Genomic DNA, 26,746 nt, shown 5'->3' with positions numbered 1-26,746 from the left:
ATTCCACTTCTCCAGTTCTTAGCATGCCTTTCTCTTTTTAATCCTTCAAATTTAGCTTAAATATCAACTCAGGCCCCCATCCCATACTTACCAACACAACTCCCTGTTTATCGAATTCATAACTATTTTTTTTGTTTTGTCACTATATATTTTATTATTTCCTTACCTCTTTTTGTCTGCCTTTCCCTAATAAACCATGAGGTCTGTGAAAACAGGAGCCAAGTCTGCTCCTCCCAATACTCTTTCTTCATTACCTAGCATAGCACCTGACACACGTATACATATACCACATACTTAATAAATTTAAGTGAATTAACGAGTTGATGTAGGGCTTGGGGTTATTTTGTTCTGCAACAGAAATTTAAGCTGACTCTGAACAAAACTAAACATAAAACAGCTGATATTATTATATCTGTTTGGATATAAAGATTTGATTAGCATAGTTAGGTTTCTGTGCAAACACACCATCCAGGTGATGGTTTCTCATTGGAGATGATTGTCAATCTGGTATACCCATATCTTAGAGGTATTTTGCTAATTTCAGATTCCCTTTTCACTCAGTCTCCACAGAAGATACTACATTTTTAAATGCTTAGAACCTTAAAAAATCTTTCTCCTTCAGTGTCTTTTATTTTTTCATAATCAATATATGTGTCTAATAGTAGACGTGGCTACATTACTGCCAGAGGATTAAACTCTGGAATAAATTCTGAGGGATAAAAGAATGTTTAGAAGGCTGCAGTTAATGTCTTCTTAGTGGATAATGGCTTTTAGGTGCTAATTCTCCCCTGCGAGCAAGCATATCTGCCATTACTGTCAATGCGATTTATATATGCTTATTAAAGAAAGAATAGACTCTTGAACATGAGCCATAATGATTTTTCTTGTAACTGGGCCATGGTTGCTCCCAAACTGTTTTACTACCTTTTTATTATTTATGCTCTGCATACATATTATATTCCTTTGAGTAAAGGAAACAGACATTACTTGTTATTTTTACCACTAAACTTCTCAGTCCTGCTAAACAAAATGTGCTTCCCTATTTCAGAGCTATCAAGAACTTGACAGTTGAGATAATATTTAATTTTAAGTATTTTAAATTTGAGGAAGAGGGTTTGGAGGGTGGTATTTCCTTATTATCTCTTGGTTCACTAATGGAGCTTTTAAAGAAAAAAAAAGCATGACAGTTTCAGGCTTGGGATGGGTTCATTGAGTTAAGGCTCAAATTTTAATATAATGAAAAAAAATAAAAACACAAGGAAGTATAAAAGTCCAAGATATTTTTTTCAACTTTTTATATTCTTCCTACTATATACCTCATTAATTCGATGTTTCTTGTGTGATGTTTGAAAATTATTAAAGGCTCACTTTATTTGCTAACAACGCAGTAGTTCCCCACAGAATAGTATTGAGGTCATTGAACAAAAGAACTGGAGAAGGAGAGAGAAATGATGTCATACAAGAAACTAGAAATGTGAGGGATTTAATAGTATTTTTACATCAGGCAGACAAGAAGGAGGCATCATGAGGAGGAAGGAGGGGGAGAGACAATTATTTACAGTCACTTTTCTTCTATTAAAAAAAGTTTGTAGAGACAGAATCAGAAAAAGAATAGCTGAAAAGAGAACATGTCAAGGGATGGCAGCAATGCTGTTACCAGGATCAAGGACTAGTAAAGAGGTGTGGAAATTAAGTGGAATTAAGTACAGCTCAGGGGAGAGTTTTTTACACCAATGAGTTTATAAGCATCAAAATCAATTATGTATGTAGACAATTTTTCTCGCACAAGAAAAAGCATGCCTTTTATAATTCACTTACTGGCATTTCCTCAAAGTGCCATCTAATATTTTAACCATCTTGACTAAAGAAATGGAAATCTGTCAAACTGGTTGAGGGAGGCCCACAAAAATGGTTGTTCAATCTTCATTACACCTAGGAAGAAGGATCAGTGTGTTTTTTTCAGGGGCTGGTCCTGGGATCGGCTCTAATTAATATTTTCATTAATATCATGGATGATGGGATAGGGTAAGCTCGATAAATTTTCCAATTATGCCAGATTGAGTAGTGAAACTAGCACCTGGAAGAACTTGATGGCAATTTAAATAACCTTTTTGAGTTTCAGAAGAAAGCAAATGACAGTTTGATTAGACAAGAACAAGATGCTGGGAGTGAATCACTAGCATTGCTAAGAGTACTTTATGTTGCACCCTAGGAAACAGGTTCACATCTTTATTTATTTTACCTTCAGTAGAATAGATGGGTACAGTAATCATCTCAGAGGTAAAGATGGGATGAGGTTGGACTTTCATGGGTTTGACAGAGGAATTTGGTGGGATGCAGAGGCATGAGGGCTGAGTTGGAAAGTCAATCAAATACATCTTCAACCCAACTTCATTCTTGGGTGTTTAAAAAAAGATTGTGTTTTATGGTAATGTGGGCTAATTTTACTCATATTCTCAAAATTAAGCATGTCTTGATTTAGTGTAGTGGGCCCACTTCAGGCATCCAAAGCATAAGTGCAAGGAAAATGGCATGGGTTCAGAAGAGATCAACAGAAATCCTCCAGTGTCTGGGAGGCTAGTTCTAGCAAAGACTGTGAGCATCGTCCAGCACAGAAGAGGGAAGGTGAAAGTGCATATTTAACTTTAGACACATTTTTGTTGTTGTTTGTTGGAAGAATAGTCAGCACCCCTTCATTTTTTCTCTTGGGTATAGGAAAACATAGTCTTTTTTTTTTTTTTTATGAAGAACATTTCCTTATATATAAAGAAAAGCACATAATCACGAAGCTGGGATGTACCACTTGCTGATGGAATTATTTAGGACAATCATTGCTCATAATTCTTCCCTCTCTTTTCTGTCCTTCCTTCTTCCCTCCCTCCCTCCTGTCCTTTCTTTGTCCCCCCCCCCACCCCATTTCTTGCTTCCTTTGTTTCTTTCTCCTACTTTTAAAAAATTCTGCAATTTTGCCTAATGAAGGTGATTTTTGTTAAGGCTATAATTTGGACAGAGATTACAACCTGACCTAAGGAGGTTTTATTAAGTATCCAGCCTCATCTTTTAATATATCATTACCATGTTTTTACTATACGTAACTGAATTTCAAAGGGTATTTGAATCCTTGTATTTTAAAATGTGATGTTTCTCATGGAAATCTATATTTGGGAGTTTCTTTCAGATACAAAAAAATAATAATGATAATACATTCTCTTCCCTTTCAGGTCAAATGGCAGGCGACCACACAAGGCTGGAGTTCCATAACATAGAGACTGGCATCATCACAGAACGTCGGTATCTGTCTTCTGTCCCCTCCAACTTCATTGGACATCTGCAGAGCCTGACATTTAATGGAATGGCATACATTGACTTGTGTAAAAATGGTGATATAGATTACTGTGAGCTTAACGCCAGATTTGGCTTCAGGAACATCATAGCAGACCCTGTCACCTTCAAGACCAAATCGAGCTATGTTGCCTTAGCTACATTGCAAGCCTACACTTCTATGCATCTTTTTTTCCAGTTCAAGACAACATCCCTAGATGGACTAATTCTATATAATAGTGGGGATGGAAATGACTTTATTGTGGTCGAATTAGTTAAAGGGTGAGTATATGTCAGTTCAATGACAAATAAATAAATATTTGCAAAATGGACCTCAATATCCAAAAATCTACATTAAACAGATGTGTTGGCTTCTAAGGTAGTGGGCAGGGGTGTGGGGAAATGGCTTAAATAATGTATTTGTTCAAATCACTTCTTATCTTTATAAAGTTAATAGGAAATCAGTAGACTTTTCGATACCTACATATTCATATATAAAGTACAAGTAATACCAAGTTCTAATTACGATAAGCATTCCATGAATCATACACTTCAGATGTGGGTTTCTTACTATGCGCACTATAATTCTACAAAAGGTTTCTACAAATGTATAGAAATGTGTGCTAATTAAATATCTAATATTAAGTAATCAGATTACTTTAATTCCAAGAAATCCCATTTAACTCAAACTTAGTTCTACATCATACTTCCTTGAAAAATTTAAAAGGAAAGGTTTCTGTAAAATTTCCTTGAAACAGTGAGGAAATTTTGATGTATTGTAATTGATTTGGGTATGCATTCATCCAATCAGTGAATATTAAGTGAGCATATCTACAATGGACTGGAGAATGTACCAGGCACTAAAACAGGTGAACACATAAATATAACAGAAAAACATTATGAAAAGTTTCCTCAGATGATCATGTTCAAAGGTTCATGAGACTCTTTAGGGAAATTAAGAAAGTGTATGAGGCAGGGAGTGGATATCTGAACTGAGTCTTGAAGGATGAGTGCACATTTCCCACATAAGAAACAGGCATTCAAGACTAAGGGAAAGCAGGTGCAAGAAACTGGCAGAAAATGGAGGGTTTGGTGGGGATAGGGAGTGAGTAGTGAAAGGTATTTACCTGCCAGTGTCATAAAGTGGGATGTAGACCAGATGTTAAAAATAATTTTCACTATTTACTGTAACGCATATAATGAGTAATCCTCTGTGCTAAAATTAGAGTGTTTCTTACTTTCTTGTTAACTGATCCTCTGTACAACTCACTCTCAGACTACTGTCAAGGATGGAACCACATGAAAAAAGATCTCCATTTGTAATATTTAGTTGGACTCCATCAAAAATTCAAAAAGTGATGGCACTTTCTCAACCTTTGCTTTTTTCCCAGGTACTTACATTATGTGTTTGATTTGGGAAATGGTGCTAACCTCATCAAAGGGAGCTCAAATAAACCTCTCAATGACAATCAGTGGCACAATGTGATGATATCAAGGGACACCAGCAATCTCCACACTGTCAAGATTGATACGAAAATCACAACACAAATCACCGCAGGAGCCAGAAACTTGGACCTCAAAAGTAAGTGCACACTGAGTCATAGTAACAGGAACGGGCCCACAAGGGCCTCACTCACATGACAGATCCGTTGTTTTGGAGTGTGTGTATCTACTGTTTGCAAAGACTGACCAGAATTTCATTTCCGACACATAATAATAGAACACACAAGCCTCCGTTCCCCTTTAATGTGGCAGAAACATATGTATTTTTAATAGCTAAAAAAATGCAACCTCCTAGAATGCATGCATGATTAAAATTTAAAGAGAAAACATGTTCTTAGTCTTGATATTATAAAGACAAGTAGGTTGTTTGCAAGTTTCTTTAGTCCCTACAGTTTTTAATCTATTTGGGGTCAAGGTGACTAGATACCTAAGGAGTTTCTTCTAGAGCTTATTAGTTTTCTTTCCTTGGTGAGGTTTCCTAGACACTTTCAGAGCCTCTGACCAACAGGAGTCTGAGCCTGGCCTTTTACCCTTGTGTCTCCAGCAGTGAATTTGCGCCATCCCATTCCCAACACACACACACACACACACACACACACACACACACACACACACACAGAAATGCTTCTATCACCAGCTGCTAAAAAAGTTTAACAGACTTTTTCTTTCCGTATTGATACTTGATTTCTCAAGTGAGCAAGAAATGCTTAGAACACATGTCAGTAAGAGGAGAAAATAACAGAAGTTTCTATTTCAATGGGCCTTGATGATTCACTAAGAACATATCCATACACCCCATCTTATTTAACGTGACAACAAACATTGGAAGAGGTATTATTAGAATTTTATTATGAATGTAGGAAATCTGAGCTTTGAATGGCTTGCCCAGGGATAAAACAACTGCCTCCGTAGAGTAAATATAGCCTCACACCCCCTCCATTGTGGGGATGCACACCCCCTCCATTGCTTCTCTACCTTGAGGTATCCAAAGCCCTTCAGGGATCATTGTGGTCACATTTTTGCTTGACGAGAACTGTTCATTTCTATTGATGGGATCTTTTCCTTTTATTCAAAAACGTAAATACATAGGGAAGTTAGAGAACTGGAAAGAGAAAATCTAAGACAACTCTTTCCAGAGAAGAATACTCTTTCTAAATAAGGTGAAAGAAGAAAGAAAAATGTTTCATGTCCTGTAATTGCAGAATATATTTACAATCCCAGGACTATATTTGTCCAACACCTAAAATGTGTGATAATGGCTGTCTTCCTTCTTTCAGGGTGGGCCTCCTGTTAACTTCAAAGCAATCCTGTTTGTGTCCACACACCTAATAGCTTAGCTCAGGAAGGAAAATGAAATTCAAAGGAAATGCTGTTTAACAGGCTAAAGCTCTTTCTCTTTCTTCTCTCTGAGGTGAATGGAGTAAATTTTCTTTATTTTCGTATTTCGTGAGTCCCCGTGTCTCGCACAGTGGGTTGAGATGATAATTGTCAAGGGAAAGGGAGAGATTGTGACATTTGGTGTGCTGGCCATGTCAGCCACCAAAGCTAAAACAAAATGGTGTCCTGTTTGTGGAGGGGGAGACCTCAGTAAGCAGAAATGAATGTCATTAGAACCCGTAGACACTGCATGGGACACTTAAGTGGCTGGGAAAGAAGCAGTTCATCTTTGACTGAAGTATGTGACATGCACAGACACATTGAGGATATAGAGAAGTAGTGCAAGGCAGTGGGTTATGTCTCACTGGATAATTAGGACACTGTCTTCTGAAGTAAATATTTGCTTTTTGTTCATTTAGAGATGGAAGTGAGGGTAACAGGAGGTTGTGGTATAGCTTTCTTTCTGGTGGTGAAGGGGACCTTTACAAATATAAGTGACCCTCAGAGCTGATTCTTATTAAAACATTCAGTGTTTCGTAATTCTGAATGTAAGAAAGGCTTTATCCACAATTCAAAAACTAAAACTGAGAATTAAAAATAGCATTTTATATAATATTAAGGTACTAAGTATTGAATTCTGAGTGCATCCATTTAAAAAAAAAACCACTATTTAAATTTGAAGTTTATTTCCTAGGTAAATAGAGATTCTATAATAATGGTGAATCCACCTCCCTTTAGCTCGGAAAGTTCCTGTGTGTTTACAGATTTATCAGACTATGCCAAAAAGTGAAAGCAAGTTCCTGAAATTAAAAATTAAACATTAAAAGCCAAAGCTGTTGGCTTATAAATTGAATGTGTGATCTCATGGCAATGATAACCCCAACAAAGCCCTCTTGCCATATGTGCCACTGACCAGGAGCTTAAAAAAAAAAAAAGAGGGTGGTCGTGTGGCAACACTTCTCCTAGTTTCCATCATTACCAGCTTTTGGTGTGTGTGGTGAGAGGCACTGGCCAGGTGAGGAGTATTTATTGAGCACCTCCTCTGTGCGGAGTGGAGAGTGCATTTTTGAAGAGGAAGAGAGAGTTCCTGTCCTGAAAAGCCTTCTGTACTATGATTCACATTGACTTGGGGCATTTACAGGGCAGAGAAGAACAGGACACCCTGAAGCCACCTCAGGACATTAAAACAAATCTGGTGGCATTAGAAAAAGTTTTAGAGGAAGGTACGTTTAAGGGATTTCATAAGGATGATTAAAACCACAAGGCAGGGATCCCTGGGTGGCGCAGCGGTTTGGCGCCTGCCTTTGGCCCAGGGCGCGATCCTGGAGACCCGGGATCGAGTCCCACATCGGGCTCCCAGTGCATGGAGCCTGCTTCTCCCTCTGCCTGTGTCTCTGCCTCTCTCTCTCTCTGTGACTATCATAAATAAATAAATAATAAAAAAAAAAAATTAAAAAAAAAAAAAAAAAAAAAAAAAACACAAGGCATTTTCTCTTTCCTACCCGGATGCCCACTGGAATCAGGGAGGGCTCACTGATATAGGAGAACATCTACAGGAACTCTTCACTCAGAATTGAACAGCATTGTTTTCTTGGCAGGCTGGTCCCGGAGATTTCAGATGCTCTAAATACAGGAAAAATGAAAGGTGACCTATTTTGGTCGATGGTTTTATTTCATATATATTTTGCCTTTAAAGAATTAAAAGAGGGGCACTCAGTGGCTCAGCTGGTTAAGCATCTGCCTGTGGCTCAGGTCATGATCCCAGGATCCCAGGGTTGGGCTCCCACGTTGGGCTCCCCTTAAAGGATACCCATGGAAGATGGAGTCCAAAAACAGTCCGTTTTGCCATTTTTTGCTCCTTTACTAGATGAATGAATAGGCAAGACTGGTCTTAATTCAAATCCCTGGATAATGAATGGTAAGGATGAAATAAAATAACCTCACTTAAATCTATTTAGTGTTTAGGAGAAAGTCCATAAATATTAGCTCCTTCTCATACACACACACACACACACACATACAAACATACAAATTTGCCAAATACAGGAACAAGAGAAGCAACATAAGGAGGAATTACACGAACTCTTTATCTCTCTAAAGGGGGCAGGACTCAGAAGTCCCACAATGAATGTGCAGCTGTGCCAGGAAATCATTGCAGAGAGTCCTTGGGGGGGGGGGTGTGCTTCTTTCTCTCCCCCTGCTGCTCCCCTGCTTGTGCTCCCTCTCATGCATGCTCCTTTCAAATAAATAAAATATTTTTTAAAAAAGACCTAAAAGAAAATTATCATAGTTACTGTATCCTCTACTTAAAGTTACTGCCACAATCTTTAGTTCTTCTCAAAGTGTGGTCAGCCAACTGCACCACTTCACAGTCATGTGGTGGGGTTCATGAAATGCAAGTTTCTGGATCCCGCCCCAGACAGACTGAAGCAGTAATCATTTGACAGTAACGTACAGGAAATGGCCGGTGTCTGTATTTTTTTTTTATTATTTTTTTTTCGGTGTCTGTATTTTTGAAGAGTACTCACTAATCTAGGTGCCATGTGTTTCACAACCCTGAAAGAATGCAATGTCCAAGTTGAAGCAAAATTTGACTCTCTTCTGAATTTAGTACAAATCCTGGTTTTGCTTTTATTTTAGGATTTCATTTTTGTTTTGTTTGATCAGGCCTGGGTCAAAGAGACATTGGTTACTTCAAGGACGACTTTTAAGTATTTTTATTCCTGATGTTACCATACTGTCAAAAGACACTAGAGGGCAGCATGAGGCCACAAAACCTGCCTTACAAGCCTGAGCTTGGGGCGGGGAACCTCTACAGGCTCCTCTTGTGCTAAAGCAGAATTTCTTTGTTTTCAGCCATCTGATACGCTTTAGGCCTCTATAATAATGCACACTTTTATCTACAACTCAGTGACATCAAATAGACAGGAATTTAGCGTAGAAATTTGCAAACTAGGGTCCATTTATCCCATTCCCCACCTTGAGTCCCCTGGAGACGGTCAGAAATGGGCAGGAACCTAGTGGTCTTTCTCAGAGAAGAGGAATTCCATGCAGGTGACCTTGTTCAAATTATCTTTCGTGACACTGCCGACTTCTCAGGGGGTTCTGTGTCTCTCCCTGCTGATACAGTTTTGCTTTCATCTTTATTTCCCAGCTGTTTGTGTTCTATTCCCTCTGGCTATTGTGTACAAGCTGCAACATGCAATGAAAAGAGAAGCATAAATTTGCTCTCTGCAATGATTTCCTGGCACAGCTGCACATTCATTGTGGGACTTCTGAGTCCTGCCCCCTTTAGAGAGATAAAGAGTTCGTGTAATTCCTCCTTATGTTGCTTCTCTTGTTCCTGTATTTGGCAAATTTGTATGTTTGTATGTGTGTGTGTATGAGAAGGAGCTAGTATTTATGGACTTTCTCCTAAACACTAAATAGATTTAAGTGAGGTTATTTTATTTCATCCTTACCATTCATTATCCAGGGATTTGAATTAAGACCAGTCTTGCCTATTCATTCATCTAGTAAAGGAGCAAAGATTGGCAAAACGGACTGTTTTTGGACTCCATCTTCCATGGGTATCCTTCTTTAAGGCATTACTTAAGCTTATTCTTTAGCAAACTGAGGATAATTTACTTGATGGGGGAAAAAAATAGATTTCTAGGGGTAGAGAATGCAGTGCCCTCAGGTGGCCACTTAACAAAGTACTTAGAAGTGAATAATCATGCACTGGCCACATCTAGGTCAGCCCAGGCAGAGGGCTGCCCTTTGTTCTCCCTCTCACACCCCAATTCTTGCCCCCCTCACCCCCCCTGCCCCTGGGCTTTGAGCAAGGATTCCCTCTGTCTGCCTATCTTGTCTCTTCTCTCCTTTTAACCATTACCTGCTTTTTAACCTTCTTGATATTCCTCCTTAAATCTGACTTTGAAAGCAGCCACCTGCTATTGTTTATCCCTGCTACCAAGGCCCTAAAAGTTTCCATAATCAGAGGCGACCCATCCAGGGCTGTCCTTTCAAATACATTCAGTCTCTCAGCAAAGATCGAAGCATTAGTGTTCTTTTCATCTCGGTCATACACTGGTCCCTTTCGCTGAGCCGCCTACCCTGTGCAGTCCTGAATATTAACACACATTTCTCTATCCTTGAATGTTGCCATTTGACAACTCCTCACTGGCGTTCTTTAGTGATCCAGATTTGATCCCCGTGTCCTGATCATGTTTAAACATGCCCAGGCTTTGTATTTGCAGCCCATTTGCCTTGCCCAGATAATTTACTCGAAACCTTCAGGGAAGAGTCCAACTTTGAGTGTAGCCTTTTAAAGCAGGAGAGATGGGATTGAAACTGGAGGTAAACTTCTATTGTTCTGTTGGTTAAGCTGTCTTTATAAAATCTTTTTTCTTAATTTGCAAGGAATTGAGATTTATTCACAGCACTTTAGTTAACGGGGGATTATTTTAAGGATCCATTAGAAAGAGACAAGAAATGCTTTCAGCTGATGAACAATGAAGCCACTCAGAGAATAAGAACTTTGCTATGATTGTCATACTGGGATCTCAAGAGCAAGCCTCCTTGGTATTCCCTTGGACATTAATAACCACTGCTCCCTAATTCCCAGTTCCCCCGCCAATCCCCTCTGAACGTGTCTACTTCCACATAAATGATTTCTCTCTGCTCCGTGGCTTCTCCTACTCTTGGCTTCTGCCTCTTGGCTCCACCCTATTGCTTTTGTTAGTGTGCATTACTATTTTATCTGTTCCCCTCTCTCTCTTCATCTCACTTTCAAATTCCCCCAAACAAGTGTTCTAATACAGTGATGAGTGGACCTTTCTAGAACACAAATTTATGGGCTTTTGCCTGCTGTTTTTGGTTAGACTCACTTCCTCAGGTCAAATAGCTATAAACACAGAACTAGATTTGCCTTGACATAAAACCTAAACTTAAAAAAAAAAAAAAATCCCTAGGAAGGAGGTCATGGGCTGGAAGACTCTCTGAGCTTCCTAGAAGGGATCTAGACAATGTGCTTATTCAGAAGAGCCCTGAGTGTCATGCCAGAGATGATGAGGAGGAGGGGATTAAGGGATTTTAAGCAGGAGAGTAGAGTTCATTGTGCATTTTTACAGTCATTCCTTTAGCTTCAATGCAGAGAATGGGCACAGGCTGGGAGAAAGAGACTACTTTGAGGCAGTCATCACAGTACGGAACAGACACCATCAGGCTCTGAGTATGTTAAAGTAAGATGTGACTCTATTACTCTGTTTCCTACACAAGAACTGAAAGACAATTAGAGATATGAAGCTATTGTTTCTCTCCTGATGTCTCCATTATATTCCCAGGCTTTGCAGAAATCAGTCTTAATCTGGTCTCTTTACTTCAAGGCCTTTGCCAGTGTGTCAAATTCCCTGTGTCACTCCCACTCCCAGTGAAATATATCCCTGCGCAGGTTGTCTTGGACCTGCTCTCTGACCTTCGGTGTGGAAATTCCTCCTTCTGCTCCCCTTTAAGCCTTGGACCAACTTACATGACAGAACAGAGTTTAAGTTCTTTATTCCCTACCAACAATTACATTTTCTTTTGTATTCCTCCACCCATTGTACTTGTTTTGGAGTCTCTTCTGCATGGGGCATAGGTTTTCTAATGTTTACATTTCTCTATGCCCTCTAAACCTGTTATTTGAAGTTTACCTCCCCACTGTTAGAATCATTGGGACTCAGAGCTCAAAGTAATCTTGGAGACAAACTGCCCTGAGTCATCTCTTTTACTCAGGTTACTCAAGGGAGATGTGCCAGCACCGCCATATAGATAATGAGTGTTTCCAGATTTGGTCTTCTAATTCCCAGTTTTACACTCTTTACAGTAGGCCAGGGAAGACAAGTTTTATTGCTTACAGCAACTCAGTTGACTGAAAGCAAAACTTGGAGCAACAGGCTGAGAAGAAAACTGAGAACTTTTATGGATTTATTAGAGAAGACACTTTATGTGGTTGGCCATAGAGCTAAGATGAAGACTGGTGGTGGTGTGTGGGTCACCTATTGTCTTCTTATTTCTGGTGCAACTTTAAGGGCCCCAACCCTTTCAATTTGAAGTTGCTTTAGGGTAGGTGATAGAGATGCTTAAAGCCCTAATGCTGATTTCTGCTCACCCCTGAAACTAGCTGAGCTCTGACAGCCACAGACTGTTGGCTTGTACGCTTGGAACAGCTGAGAGGAGGTCATGTTCCAGGAGAAATAGCCTTCCCAGTCCTCCCACAGGAAAACATAGGCTCCTGGAAATCTGAATCCAGTGCCCACACAGCTTTCAGACAAGGTGCCCGTTTACCATGTCCCAACAGGACAGTGCTCAGACAAGATGAGCTCTTAAAGCTGGTGACATTTATGCTATGGAGGAGAAAGTGCCTACAGGTTCTGAGGTGGGTTCTTAAGGGTGGGGTGCTGCACACAAGGCCTCACCTAATTATAGCTAGGCCTTCAATGTTCATCCGTCTTCGGAATGCCTGAGATGAAGCAGGGATATCTTCTTTGAAGTTGAGCTTCTTGGTCAAGAGTTCCCAGTGTCAGACCCATCTGGGAAAGCAAGTTTGCCAACAAGCAAGCTTGACTCATGGAAGAAATATTTGAGTCTTCAGAGTTTTCATGCCCAATCTCTTTTTCTTTCTTCTTTCTTTCTTCTTTCTTTCTTTCTTTCTTCTTTCTTCTTTCTTTCTTTTTTTTCTTTCTTTCTTTCTTTCTTCTTTCTTTCTTTCTTTCTTTCTTCTGAAAGGTGACTCAGAGGTCTATGGGGGTACAAAAAGCATAAACCCATTCAGACTAACTTCAGTGGAAAAAGGGGGAAGTGATGCAAAGTATATAATGCAAGGAACCCAAGGGCAAGAAAGAGGAAGTTTAAGGCTGGACCTCATGAGAGCCGCATTTGGGAAACATGTCAGCAACAAGTCAACATCTGCACTCTCTTGGTCTCTGCTGGGGCTGTGACTTGCTTTCACTTGGCTCCCCAAAAAGCCCTCATTGTTCTCCCTGTCTGCACACTGGCTTCCCCTGCTTTCATAGGCATTGGAAAAAGAACTCCTCATACCTGGCTTTTCACCCCTGATCAATTCAAATATCCAAGAGAGACTCACTTGAGTTTAGGAATCCTAGTGTCAAATTCTTGGAAATTGATTGGAAAATATGTCCTTCCTATGACCAGGATGAGGGTATGGTAGGCGAGGTCATACTGTACAAATATGAATTCTCTGGATTTGTTTGAAGAAATATTTGGACAGACTGGGAGTATAAGTGGAGTCATCGAGGGCTCTGAAAGGTAATCTATAAGCTCCTAGACAAAAATCAAGGTGGTGTGTCTGCCTTGTTCTGGAGCAGGAGTTGAGGATGGGGGCTATAACCATCAAGATGGTAGAAAACTGGGCTTTACATAGCACCAAAATGTTCATATGACTAAATTCATAAATGAATTTTGGGTGGACAAAATTTTCCTGTGCGTGGAGAGAGACTTTTGAGCTGGGTTCAGAGACTGCACATGAGATATGAAAGCCAGAAGCGTAAGTCGGGGGCTCACTGGATTTTGGGGAAACACAAGGGAATGAGAATACTAGATTTTTATCTTCTGTGGAATTGGGAAGATTTAAACAGGCTCCTCTGGATCTATAAAGGATAGAGAGGCTGTGGTTGACTTGTGGGTAATATTACATTTGTTCGTTATAGATCGCAAAAGTAAATATCACTGTTACTTTCAGTGGTTGTTCCATTTAGTTAGGGTTTAATAATAATGCGGATCCAGCCCTCTTTTACTGCGGGCCAGAGGAGAACTAGTTTCTCCTTTTGATCCCGAACAATTCCTCTTGAGCCGTAGTTCAAATTCAGAATATACTGTATATACTATACAGAGTTAGATGGGCTTAGGGTATGCTCCCACTACTGTAGAGATGCTGCAGATCCGTTTCTGCCATCCTTACTCTTGTAGGAAGGCAATTTTTAATGTCACTGGGCTGCTGCTGACCTGGTATTTTGACACACTAGAGAGTACTCTCAGTACTACTTTGGAACTGCATTAGGTCAATCAGGCTTTCTTGTTAATGCCACAGTAATGTGGTTTTCTGTTTCTGCCCTTAAAAGGGGCCCTTTCTTGACCTTTGCAATTAATTATTGTGGTTTTTCTTGAGGATAAGTAAGAAGCAATATAGCATTGTAATTAAGGACACAGGCTTTGGGGTCAGACAGACTTAGGTGAAATAGCATCCCTACTATTTATTTTATGTGTGTCCTTAGGCAAGGTACGTCACTGTTCTCTCAATCCTCATGTACCCTTTGCTAAGCATTAGCTAAGAGGTTTACATAGATTATCTCTTTAATTTCCGTAACAAACTGGTGAGGTTGCTGTGCTAAGCTCCGAGTTACAGGTGATAAAACTAAAGTAAGGTTTAGGGAGGTTGAACATCTCACCTAAAGAGTAATTATAGTGATACTAAATATTGAATAGTTATAATAATTATTGTAACCACTTTTGAGGGCTTATCACATCCCATGCACTATTTTAAATACTTTACACGTGAGATCTCAATTCTCACCACAGTGCCCAGGATCAGCCAAAGTGCTCCTTGAAGCTCAAAGGTTTATGGGGGAGTGTGTGGGGGTGGGTGGGTAGGGGGACCTAGTAAGACCCATCTGCATATGATAGGCATTGACAATATTTAGGCCACTTTTTCCAGGTTCTCTAGAGGTTGCTTATTAACATTCTCAGGCAGGCTGCATGAGACTCCCCCACCATTCCTGCCCATCCTCACTTCATTACACACACTACTTACATTTCCCACCATTGGTTCCCTTTGTAGCTCTGGGACTGTAAAAAGACTTCTCCAAGCACTTTAAGGTCCTGTACTAATTTACTAATATAGCAGAACTTTGCTATTTATAAAGTTTGACATCCACAGGATAATTTGTACTTTTGCTAGGACACAAGTTTGAATCATAGGACAGCAACAGGGCGATATGCAAAACCGAGTGTTTTTGTGAGAGAAACTATCTACTGGCCCGGCATTTGTCTTTGTTCTCTGTTTGGAGATATATAAACTGCCCTCATTAGTGCCATCATTGTCATAATTAGTAACTTAATAAATAATGTCATTTATTGAGTACCTAAGTGTTAGACACTGTGTTAAGGGCTTAAAGTAAAATCATTAAATTAAATAAGCATGATGTTCAAATATAATCAAGCAACAATAGTATTTATTATTTACCTCAAGCCATCACTTCAAAATGAGGATCTGTACCATATACAGGCTTAGAGGAGATCTTTGGGCTCACTGTTAAGACAATTCTATAATCAGGGACACCTGGGTGGTTCAGCAGTTAAGTAATACTGCCTTTGGCTCAGAGCATGATCCTGGAGTCCCGGGATCGAGTCCCACATTGGCTCCCTGCATGGAGCCTGCTTCTCCCTCTGCCTGTGTCTCTGCCTCTCTCATAACTAACTAACTAACTAACTAACTAACTAACTAAATAAATAAATAAATAAATAAATAAATAAATAAATAAATAAATAAATCTTTTTAGAAAGGGAAATTCTATATAATAATTTTGTATTATAAAACATTTTTATTTTTATTTTTTTGTTTTGCAGTCAGGAAGTCTGTCTTCATTTGTTTTTTTTTTAAGATTTATTTTTTAAAATATTTTATTTATTTGAGAGAGAGTGAGCACACACAAGCAGGGGGAGGGGAGGATCAAAGGCAGAGAAGCCTAAGCAGATTCCCCAGTAAGCAGGGAGCCCCTTGTGGGGACTCAATCCCAGGACCCTGGGATCATGACCTGAGCCAAAACCAAACACTTAACCATCTGAGCCACCCCAGTACCCATATAAAACATAATGTTTACTCGAAATTTTTAAAGATGGCCAACCTAACTTATTAATCAGAGCTGAAAATTGGGGCTGCCACTTGCTTTGGTCAGTCATAGGCAGGACAAGGGGCATGTTCAGCTCTGTCCCTTCCCATTGCTGTCTCCTCACGGCTTGTAGACTAGGGACATCATGCTCCTGACCTTCGGACTCCTGGCCTGGTGTAGCCCTTACTTTACCCCCTTTAGCGCTGCTTGTTTGGATTCATCCAGGGCCCCTCTTCCAGAACCTCCTGGCCTCAACCTCTGTGGAGTGGCCATGTCTTCTTTTCCTTTCATGCAAGCTCTTACTCCCAGATCTATCCTTGCTCCAGTGCCTGGCTTGTTCTTGTTGCACACGGGGTTTACATCTGTCCATGAGAAGTTTCCATGTTCCTTTGCCCCTTTCCCCTGGAGGTACAGCCTATTCCTACTGCTCTCACTTCTCTCCTGCTGCCACAGGCTGTTTAAAACTCTCCAGTCAGACATCAGTCCTGTTTACCCACCCTCCAGCTTTGGGAAACACAAATTCTCTAGGAGAGCTGAGAGCCTCCTCTCTACTGTGGGGGCTAGAATGTACCCCCTTTGTGGGAGGCAGTGGTGTAAACTTACTACCTAGAGCTCTCTCTCATCTTTCTAAAATTTGACACCTTTTTAAATCATCATCATCATCATCATCATCATCATTCTTTTTTTTTTAAGATTTTATTTATTTATTCATGAGAGAGAGAGACAGAGACAGAGACAGAGACACAGGCAGAGGGAGAAGCAGGCTCCATGCACCGGGAGCCCGACGTGGGACTTGATCCCGGGTCTCCAGGATCACACCCTTGGCCGAAGGCGGTGCTAAACGGCTCAGCCCCCCACCCCCACCCCGGGCTGCCCTGTAGAAGTAGTTAAATATTACTCTGTATATTTACCAACACGTAAGAAGTAATTTCTTCTGAATATCTAGAGTGAAACTATACTACTTTTTTTTTTAAAAATCTTGGGGTGAAATGTTATATAATAGAAAAAAAAATTGCTCTTCCATATAAAATTTCAGACTCGTACATGACTACATTGTGTAGTGATGAAAATTTCACTTGTGGTTATTACAGGAGAACTGGATTTTTCTACTTTGATTTTCCCCATGTTCTTCCCACCCATATGCTTGCATAGAACCTGTTTATCAGTTCTGTCTCCTTAGCCTCTGAAGTCTTTCTTAAGCACTATAGCCAACTATTTTAATCGTGTGTTCTTAATATGTATCCTATAGGCCATTTACATTTATAGGTACTTAAAACAGGCCCAAGCAAATTAAATACTTGTTTGGGTGATTGGACATTGGCCTATCAATCACTCTTTAGCTGGTACCTGTCAGCTATTTGCAATCCATTCTGTTATTAAAGTCCCAGAATTTTCCTAGCATTTAGGGAAGGTTGTTCATACCTCTCTGTTCCCCTTTTTGATCATTGCTGTTAAGTATTTAAATTTCTCCTTAAGGATAATTTAAATATTGGAAAAACAAAGTATTCTGGGACATGCACTAGGGAATTATTTGATTCCAGTGGGATTTGATTGCCTACTTGAGAACATTCCATCTTTCAGGCACAGGAGAAATCTCTTCTTTTTTTTAAATATTTTATTTATTTATTCATGAGAGACCCAGAGAGAGAGGCAGAGACATAGGGAGAAGCAGGCTCCCTGCAAGGAGCCCAATGAGGAACTCAATCCTGAGCCCCAGGATCACACCCTGAGCCGAAGGCAGACACTCAACCGCTGAGCCACTCAGGAGTCCCCAAAATCCCTTTTCTGAAAAAAATATAGAAAAGTTCAGATACTTAAGGAAAAAATAAGTTTTATATGACTCTATAAAGCTTACATATTTTAGGAGATTTTTGGCAATGTCCAAAAAGATTTTTTTGTGTATGTATGTTGTATCATTTTTCATCCTCCCATGCTATCCAAAAAATGACTAGTGGCTTTATTCTCCTTTATTCTGTATCTCTTACTTGAGAACAGGTGCCATTTTTTTTTTTTTGACCTGCATTAAGCAGGCCACTATGGGGAAGAGCTGTTCTTCTAAATTTACCCTGTAGAGCACTAGATCTTCCCCACCCAAAATAAATGTTCCTTTATTTTGAAATAGGAAAAGAAAATTTCTTTGAGTTAAGGAAAGTTATTTTGAAAACGAAAGAAAGCCAAATTGCTATACAGAACTATTCAAAACTTTAGGAAAGATAAGATTTGCATAGGTCTTCTTGCTGGTCCCTTAGTTATAAGTCTCTGTTAATTTCAGGAATAGTCATTTCTAAACTCCTCCACCTATTCTATTCCTGTCACTGAGCTGGTTTTTAGCAAAAAGAGGAGGCAATGGAGTGTAGTAGAAGAAGAGGTAGCCTGGGAGTTAGAGGTTTGGGTACCAGTTTAATTCTCCTCATCGCATTGAATTGCCTTGCGCAGTTGACTTACCTTTTCAGAAGAGTGGTTTGCTTACCTGCATGTGGGGTTAATAGTAACTTCCTGCCTGTTGTGAAGAATTGATATGAAGGTCAAAATGGAATAGGAGGTGGCAAAGCCCCCAAACTGAGGTTCTATGCATGCTTAAGGTGTAACGTTATTTTTGTGATGGAGAACCTCTGCAAGCCATGTGTAGTCCCAGAGAGTACCACACACTGAGTGAAAAATGAAACACAAAATGGTGGCAGGGCTGTCTGGTGCTAAAGGATGTCTAAGGTATCCACCCTGGCTGTCAATCGGATAAGGAACGAGGAAAAATAATGATAATATCTGAATTGTGTTTTCACCTAAAGGCAAATTTACAAAGCCATGAGACAAAGTTAGCTTGGCATGAATTTATATGCCCGAACTTGTACCCCATCTGCCATGGTGTCACTGGCATAGAGTAGGTTTAAAAGAAGATGGATTGCTACACACACCTCCATAGCAATTTCATTTTATTATTTCCCATTTAGCATGCCCACCAGCTTTCCCTCACAGTCTGTTGGCCAAACACACAAACAGAATCTGTCTTCATGTTGTAAGTTTTATAATCCTACTTAAAAAAAAAAAAAAAAGAATTCTTTTTTTGGGCAAGTTTATTTTGAAAATATCAGATAGAAACAAAAATTTCACAATGTTGAAAGCATTATGTGTCATATTTATAAACATAATGTCGGTATTAACTCTTAAGGCTCGCTACAGGAAAACATTAAAGTCTGAGTATAAACTTTATCAGAGCCCTCCCCACCTGTCCATATGCAAGTATTAGGTTAGGCTATCGAGGAATGCAGGTGTCCTACTTAATCTCTTTGTAGGAGGCAATTGAAAAATAGCTGCCATATCTAAAAATCAAATTGGGGAGTCATAAGAATTCTACCCACTGGTCAGAATTTTGATACCTAATATTTATGTGGAAACAAATTGATTTTGTCCTCATGAGATTACTCAGTTAAGCATGTGGCTGAGTCTCCCTTTGTCCTGGGCATCTGTGTTAGTTCGCATGGACTCCTGCTAACATTTATCACTCTTACTTTCCTCCACTGGCCGAAATACTCTAAAACATCCCTGTGTTTGATAGTAGTGGAACTATCCCAATTGGCCACTGGCCACTTGGAGTCTACAGCATATAGACCAGGGCATAATAGGTGAAAATCATTATTGTTTCAGGGGCCCTCTCCTTGGAATCAGATCCTGCCATTTTCTGGCATCGTAGCTTTGAGCCCAGTCTCTTCATCTGCGACATGTCTCCAAGATAACTGTTATTCTTTTTGTAGCTCAACAGACAAAAATCAAATGAAATGGTATATGCCCAAGTGTTCACTAAAGTTGAGAATACTGCACCAACACCAGTCATTGTTGTACCATAAAATCAATGCTCTCTTTTCTGGTTTTGACCATGGCGATGCTTGGCACTGATTACCAAGAACTCAAAACTGTGAGGAGGCTCTCTCTTACCCAGACAGGGCTCTGTACATTTAAATTCAGTTGTCTCCGTGGTTTTTTTGTGACATTGGAAGTCTTTCTAGCAAAAGCAATAATGTGGAAGCCTGATGTATGATCAGGAATACTTGCGGCTGGCGAGGAGCTAAGAGATAGTAGCAGCAGACCAGAAAGACTCTACTCCTAGGAGTCCTTGAGTGGTGGACCAAGGACTGCATAGAGTGAGACATCTGAAAACTAGTTAATGCAGATAGGGATTAACAGATTTACCAGTATAGAGCATTAGGAGTCCTTAAAGTCAGCTTGGCACTGTTCTTTGGCCACAAACAGTAAGTGCCTGCCTTTCTGTGATGACAACAGGATGCCAGAAGAGAAGAGTCTAGAGAAATAGTGTAAAATGTCCACAGTGTGAAGTGCACCTATGCAGGCCACATGAATTATATCATATTTTTTTTTTTTTATGGAGCAACATAGAGAATGACAGAGTGGCCAGAGACAGAACCTTCTCCCTCTCCCTCTGCCCGCTGCTCTGCCTACCTGTGTTGTCTCTTTCTATCTGTGTCAAATAAATAAAATCTAAAAAAAAAAAAAAAAGACAAAGAAAAAAAAATTCTTTTAATGAGTTGGATGGCTTCACTTCTGTGTTCAAGAAAGGAGTCAGTAGAAGAAAAATTCCCCCAAATTAACTTCATTATTAGGTGGAGGGAATGAGAGACAAATATGACTGCTATACTCATAAAACCTTCACTGTGTCTTTATTATTCAAGTGACTATTTAGTGAGTGCAACACACCAATCCATTCATTCATCCAGTTATTCAGTGATTACTAAGTGAAAATGAGAATATATAGATCCTTAGCTCATGATCACTTCATGGAATTTATTAAACAATGAGAAGATTAGATATTCGCATAAAAAACTGGGACGAAATATGGCAATTGTCAGAAAGGAGGTTCAAAATGTTACAAACATCTGAATACTGCTGAGCCTCTGGCTTTGTTTAGAAGATGGAGGGAAGTACTGGCGTGATCAGAACACAGAGGGGAGACTGATACGGTGAGGATAGAAGGTGGCAGGGACACCAGGTAACAGGCCCTGTCATGAAAGGTATACAAGGAGAAAGGTAGACAAGAACTGGAAAGAAAAATTAAAACAGAGGGACAAATGTTTGAAGTATCAGCAAAGCTGAGTCATCAGTTCTTGGCAATAATTTAAATTGTGTGAGATACAGAATACAGTTTAAAAATGATTTTAAAATTTCAATTTGGGTAGCAGGCAGTTGAGAAATGTGATTGCTGTAGAACAAGGAGGTTTAGAAGTAGTTTCATAGTGCAGGGGAGAGATGATGGCTTGATATTAGGCTGAGCTTAGAAAGCCAGGGTAAGCCTAAAGATACTGGTTTATGGGTATTTACTACAGAAGTAAAATGAGGTTGTTTTAGGACTAAACCTAAAGGTCCTTTAGTCCTAAAGGAACTAAAACCTTTTAGTCCTCTAAAGGGACTAAACCTTCAGTCCTAAAGAAACTGCCAAGGAAGACTAAGATATAGTGAAGTTAAGGGATAACTAATAAACTGTTGAATATCTTCCCTGAAAAGAGTTTCTGAAATTAACCTTTTTTTTTCAAGAGACCTATGAAAGATACAGATCTTGTATCTCAGAACAAAACATCTACTTGAATTGCCAACTTTGATTTCAGTATTGAACATGTGGTGTCCTCTGATTTTAGATGTGGTTTTGGATGGTGCTTGTTCAATCCCATGTGTGATTTGTTATAAAAGTTTCCACTTGTTTACTCTTAAGCCTAAATATGTTAGATATTAATGACTCCCCATGCTTTTGCTTTGAGTAATTTAACAAAATTTAAGTAGTCAGAGGAAACAGTGGCTTCAGCTTTCTCCCTAGAAAAAAAACAAAGCAAATAAATGAGTGTTCCCTGGGGATTAAAGATGATTTTTCTTCAAACAGGGCACACCTATTAAAAAAAAAAAAAAGAGGTCTAGATTTAATTTGTCTCCCAAGGAAAAGCCTATATTAAGGTACATGATCAAGATCTGACCTGTGGATGTTCATTTGTGGATGTGCAACATAAGATTAAAACTAAAAATAATGATACAAATTTGGAGGCAGAATTCAATTGTTCCCTGGGGTAGAGGAAAGCACTTTTTCTGCAGAATAACTCTCAGAAATTAGCCCAGTCTGATTGCAGTTTTTCTACCAGCCTGTCAATAACAAACATTGAAAATTAGACTTGTGTCCCAATTTGCTGTCCAAGGTCCAATCCTGCCAAAGCAAAGCTTCCAGGATTGTACTTTCTCCAGTTCAGCCAGTAGGAAAGAAAAGCAGAGGGTATTATTTCAGCTTTTTTTCCCCCCAAATGCCACTTATAAGAGATTGTGAGAGCTTGCTTAAGTTTCCCAAGAGTTTTAGCCATTCAAATCTACAAAGCACTCATTCTTTTTAATGTATGCTCTTTTTAATTAAAATGAAAGTGAGATGTTTAAGAAGCACCAAAAAAAAAAAAATCATATGAATAAACAGGAAAGCTGAGTCAAAGAGCTAATTATACCTTGACACTTGCATTCTGCTGCTTTAAGGCAGAACTGGGAGTCCTTGCTCTAATTGCCTTATGCTCTCTCTTTTAACAAAAGAGGAAAAGTCTTACACCACTTCATTTACCTGCTTTTGGTTGATGGCTTCCAAGCTGCACATTCCAGCCTCAGCATCTCTTCCCTAAGGCCCGGATTCATAGCATCTGATCCCTATGGATCACTCCTGCCCAAATTCCACATGTTTAGTCTTGAATGCAGTTCCCTCTCTTCTGTCCAAATTATCGCTGCTTCTGATTCTGTTGTCTCCTAGCCTGCATGATTTACATTTTTGGATTCCTTATTGTCTTTATTTTTTTAAAACCAATAGTCATAAATTCTATTGTGTTTCTCAATAGACTTTGACTTTACTTATCCAACATCATTTATCATGGCCCCTTTTGGAAACTCCTGCCTTGTGGCCAAGTCTGGCATTTTACACTTTTTTGAATGTTGTGTTTATTTGTGCTTTTCTCTAGGCCTGGCACCACATTTATGCTATTAGAGAGTAGTGTACCCTATACTTTATTCTGGTCTAAACACTTCCATGATGCTCCATGTTACAACCAAAGTCCATAAAATCCTTCTATTTTTCTGATTTTATAAGGCACATTTAGCTTGAATCTTTTGATTCAAGAGAATCAAATATCGGGCTTCATAGAATTCTTGTGTTTCCTAATCTGTTTATATCAAATTAAAAGATACTTATCAAGTCATTGTCCTCTTTTTGTTAGCAGGTTCAGCACTTTTGGGTCTGTAACTAAATATGTCAAAGGAGCCTCTTGAACTTCTAGTGCAGCTCAAGGCATACGTCAAGCATACAAATGACTGTAAACTAAATAAAATAAAATAAAAATAAAATAAAATAAAATAAAAAAGACATAAGTTTGACATTTTGTCTTTGTATTTATACCAGAAACATGGAAACAACCTAGACTTCTCATTCTTCTGTATCTCCCACTATAATCAACATAGAATGAAGTACACTGTGGATGTGCAGTCTTTACCAAACATACCAACACAGTCACAGTAGTCATTGTGTGTTGAGTGCATGCTCAGTACCCACCACTTCCATACCTTTCCTGAAATCCTCACAACCTTGAGAGGTAGGCATTTCACATATGAAGAACCCATTTCACATATGAAGAATCTGACTTTTTAAAAGATTTTGTCTATTTATTCATGAAAGATACAGAGAGAGAGGCAGAGACACAGGCAGAGGGAAAGGCGGGCTCCCTGGGGGAGCCTGGACTTGAGCCTGGGACTCTGGGATCATCCCCTGAGTCAAAGGCCGATACTCAACCCCTAAGCCACCTGGCTGTTCCAGAAGAATCTAGCTCTTAAAGAAGTTATATAACTTAATGAATCTGCACTAAGATAACAAGTTAAGTGGCAGAACCAAGGCTTATAGCCAAATACAAGGAAAAAGCCTATGTGCTAGTTCCTACTCATTACTGCACAACTACTGGAGTGTGGATACCTGTGTTGTCACCTCAGATCAGTCCACAAGTAACAACCTGGAGAGAGAGAGAGAGAGAGAGAGAGAGAGAGAGGAGTATAAAATATATAAATATATATATTTTACTAGTGCTAAAAATGAGGGTATATTGAGATTTTTTAAGGAAATAATTTCCAAATGTTCGAGATTGTCTGGGTTCATGCATGTTCTCAGCATCTTCTGCTAAAAGTGCCCCAGTTCCTTCATTGCCTTGTCAATTGCATACATGGCCTACTTAAAGGATAGGAGTAAAAATCAACCCTTCATCAGCTTGAAGAATGGGTAACAGGCTGGCTTCAAGTCTGTAGGAACCTGTCCCTTATTAGATGTCCATCCTGGCTTTTGTTCATACACAGGGTCATTAAAAAGTGTATCCTGCTTCCCATGCCCAGGATTTTGCCTGCAAGATCCCATTAGTGCTAATGGGTCATTTTAACTTCCATCACCTTGAGGATCAAAAGGAGAAGCTGCATCTTTGATGAAGTGCTAATGCTACTTGGGGCTCAGGCCACTTAAGGGTTTCCTTTATTCTCTTCATAGGGCAACACACCAGGGGACTTTAGACCACTATCTACTATATGAAGAGTTTATAAAGACAGTATTAAGTGGTGGTGCTAAGTGCAGCTTCAGTAATGAAGATGAGAATGCATTCCCTACTTATAAATCCAATCTCATCCACCTTAGTATATGATTGAGGCTTGTATCCTACACTACTTGAATCAATATGTTCTGCTCTTTAATAACACAAGGGAGAGATTACTACTTCTTTTCAGTAATCTCAAAAAAGTTGTTCAGGCACATATGTTTGCCAAGAGGAAAAAAATAGGATTGTGGCAGGAAGCGGGGAAAGGAAGTAAGTGCATTTTAGAATTAGCTCTCTCGCCATGTGTTGCCTTAGCATTCTTTCTCTCTTGATTCTTTTCTACTGTGACCTCAATCCATCAGGTGGCTGACAATGTGTATTGAGTGCGCACTGGGCTCATAGCCCAGTATGAGGCACTGTGGGAGAAGGGCAAACAGAGAGATCCAGTCTGTCTCTTAAAGGAGATTGCAACTGGAAAGAGGAAGGATAGCTAGCAAATGCATAGTGTCCCATACATAATTTTTCGTGTAAGTTCTACCTCTGAAAAGCCCAAAGCAGTGCTGAGAATTCTTCATTTACCTCCCTTCTGTTTTCTAAACTCCATTCATTAGGCCTAGAGGAGAGCTGAAGTTTTCTAAGGAATTTAGTTCAGCAAATCAATGTAGGGAGTATCTGCTTGCATTGATATGTGACATGTAACAGTGTAGATCTCTGCCCAGAATCTCAGATGTGCAAGAAAGGTATCTCTCTATTTTTCTATAACTCACCATGGTTTCCAGTTTGGGTTCTGATTCTTTGAGTTAGTGAAAATGTAATCTCAGGCAATTTTAGTTCCCTTATTTCCCTGAGATTGTGTCTAAATTATTTGGGGTAGGAGACCTTCACTGTATGAATCTTTTGGGAGATAGAGATTACATAGAAGCTGGTCTCGAATATTCTATATTCATAGCTCAGGTGCTCACTGAATTGCCAGCATCTTCATTCTCGTGTCCATGACCCATTAAGGTCATTCTTTTTCTGTTTATTTCTATGAAACTCTGGGAATTGTTGTGTTGCTCCCACACCACAGTTAGAATATGGGAAGTTCTGTGAGGCTGCCTAAGTTCCTAGCATGTCTAAATCTACTAGGCAGTCATCTTTTCTCAAGGATTTCACTGTTGCCTCTGGGTTCTCTTGAAGAAGTGCACACAAATCGATACCGTTCTCTAAACTTATCTAAAGCTTTGACCTCCACCAGGGCTCAGCCCTTAAATTAGAGCACTATGTCCTCTTTTTGGTATTCTTCAATGACTATGTTCACATTTCTTTTCCTCCAGTTTTCTCTCCTGCTTGCCTACATGACGGTCAGGGAAGCTTTATTCTTCTCATGTAATTGTCTATATATTCTCTCTTTCACTCCTTTTAAGAGTCTTGGCTTTTAAGACTTACATGTAGAAAGATAACTTGATATCTTTTGTTTCTGATTATTATCCCTTCTCTGAGATAACTAAAACACAATGATTTTAAATTTAAGTGAAAGGAAAGACCATGGAGATAAATGAAATATGGTAGAAAAAATAAGATTTTTCAAAAATAGTATCCCATTTCAGATGAAAACCATGCTAATTCTTTTATATTAAGAATATCGCAAGTAGTCAAAAGATGTTTTGTTTTATTTAAAATGAAGGGGAAGTAAATACATTCCATACAAATCCTACAGAATCAGTGACATCTAAATGTAATACTTAGAGCTTTAGTTAATATATCAAGGACCTAAGTCCTCAGCTTCTAGGGCTAGGTGACTTTAAGCAAGCCCAATTTACTACTCAGTGCAATTCAGGACTGCTATATCTGTAGTTTGAGTTCAGCCTACTTACAATCTAGTTGGTTAGCTTATTACTGTTTCACAGATGCTGACAGAAGACACAAACTTTCTGGGTCAGAGACCAAGGACTTTATTACTCATGACTCAGCAAACAGCATGAGCATTCACCTGGGTGTCAGTTCTCCTTTATCCCAGGCCCCATGAAGACAACACAGATGGACCCAGAACCACTAGGAATGTAGGAGTTTCATGTTGCATTGGGGAGAAGGCATCAGGTGGCATAAAAGTTAGGA

The 26,746-nt window shown here is 39.4% G+C and overlaps 1 protein-coding gene across 5 annotated transcripts in view; it reads left to right on the top strand.

The window, feature by feature from the left end:
* Window positions 1-26,746, top strand: part of NRXN1 (neurexin 1) — a 703,336-nt gene that overhangs the window by 124,749 nt on the left and 551,841 nt on the right. For all 5 annotated transcript variants that reach the window (XM_055329133.1, XM_055329135.1, XM_055329134.1 and 2 more), the window contains 2 exons: window positions 3,222-3,603; window positions 4,713-4,903. In XM_055329133.1, coding sequence (XP_055185108.1) covers window positions 3,222-3,603; window positions 4,713-4,903 — 573 coding nt within the window. The remainder of the gene's footprint in view (window positions 1-3,221; window positions 3,604-4,712; window positions 4,904-26,746) is intronic.

This window comes from Nyctereutes procyonoides, unplaced genomic scaffold, assembly GCF_905146905.1.
Source record: "Nyctereutes procyonoides isolate TBG_1078 unplaced genomic scaffold, NYPRO_anot_genome, whole genome shotgun sequence".
Lineage (NCBI taxonomy): Eukaryota > Metazoa > Chordata > Mammalia > Carnivora > Canidae > Nyctereutes > Nyctereutes procyonoides.
Note: the sequence above shows the minus strand (reverse complement) of the source record. Positions and strands in the feature narration are given on the sequence as shown.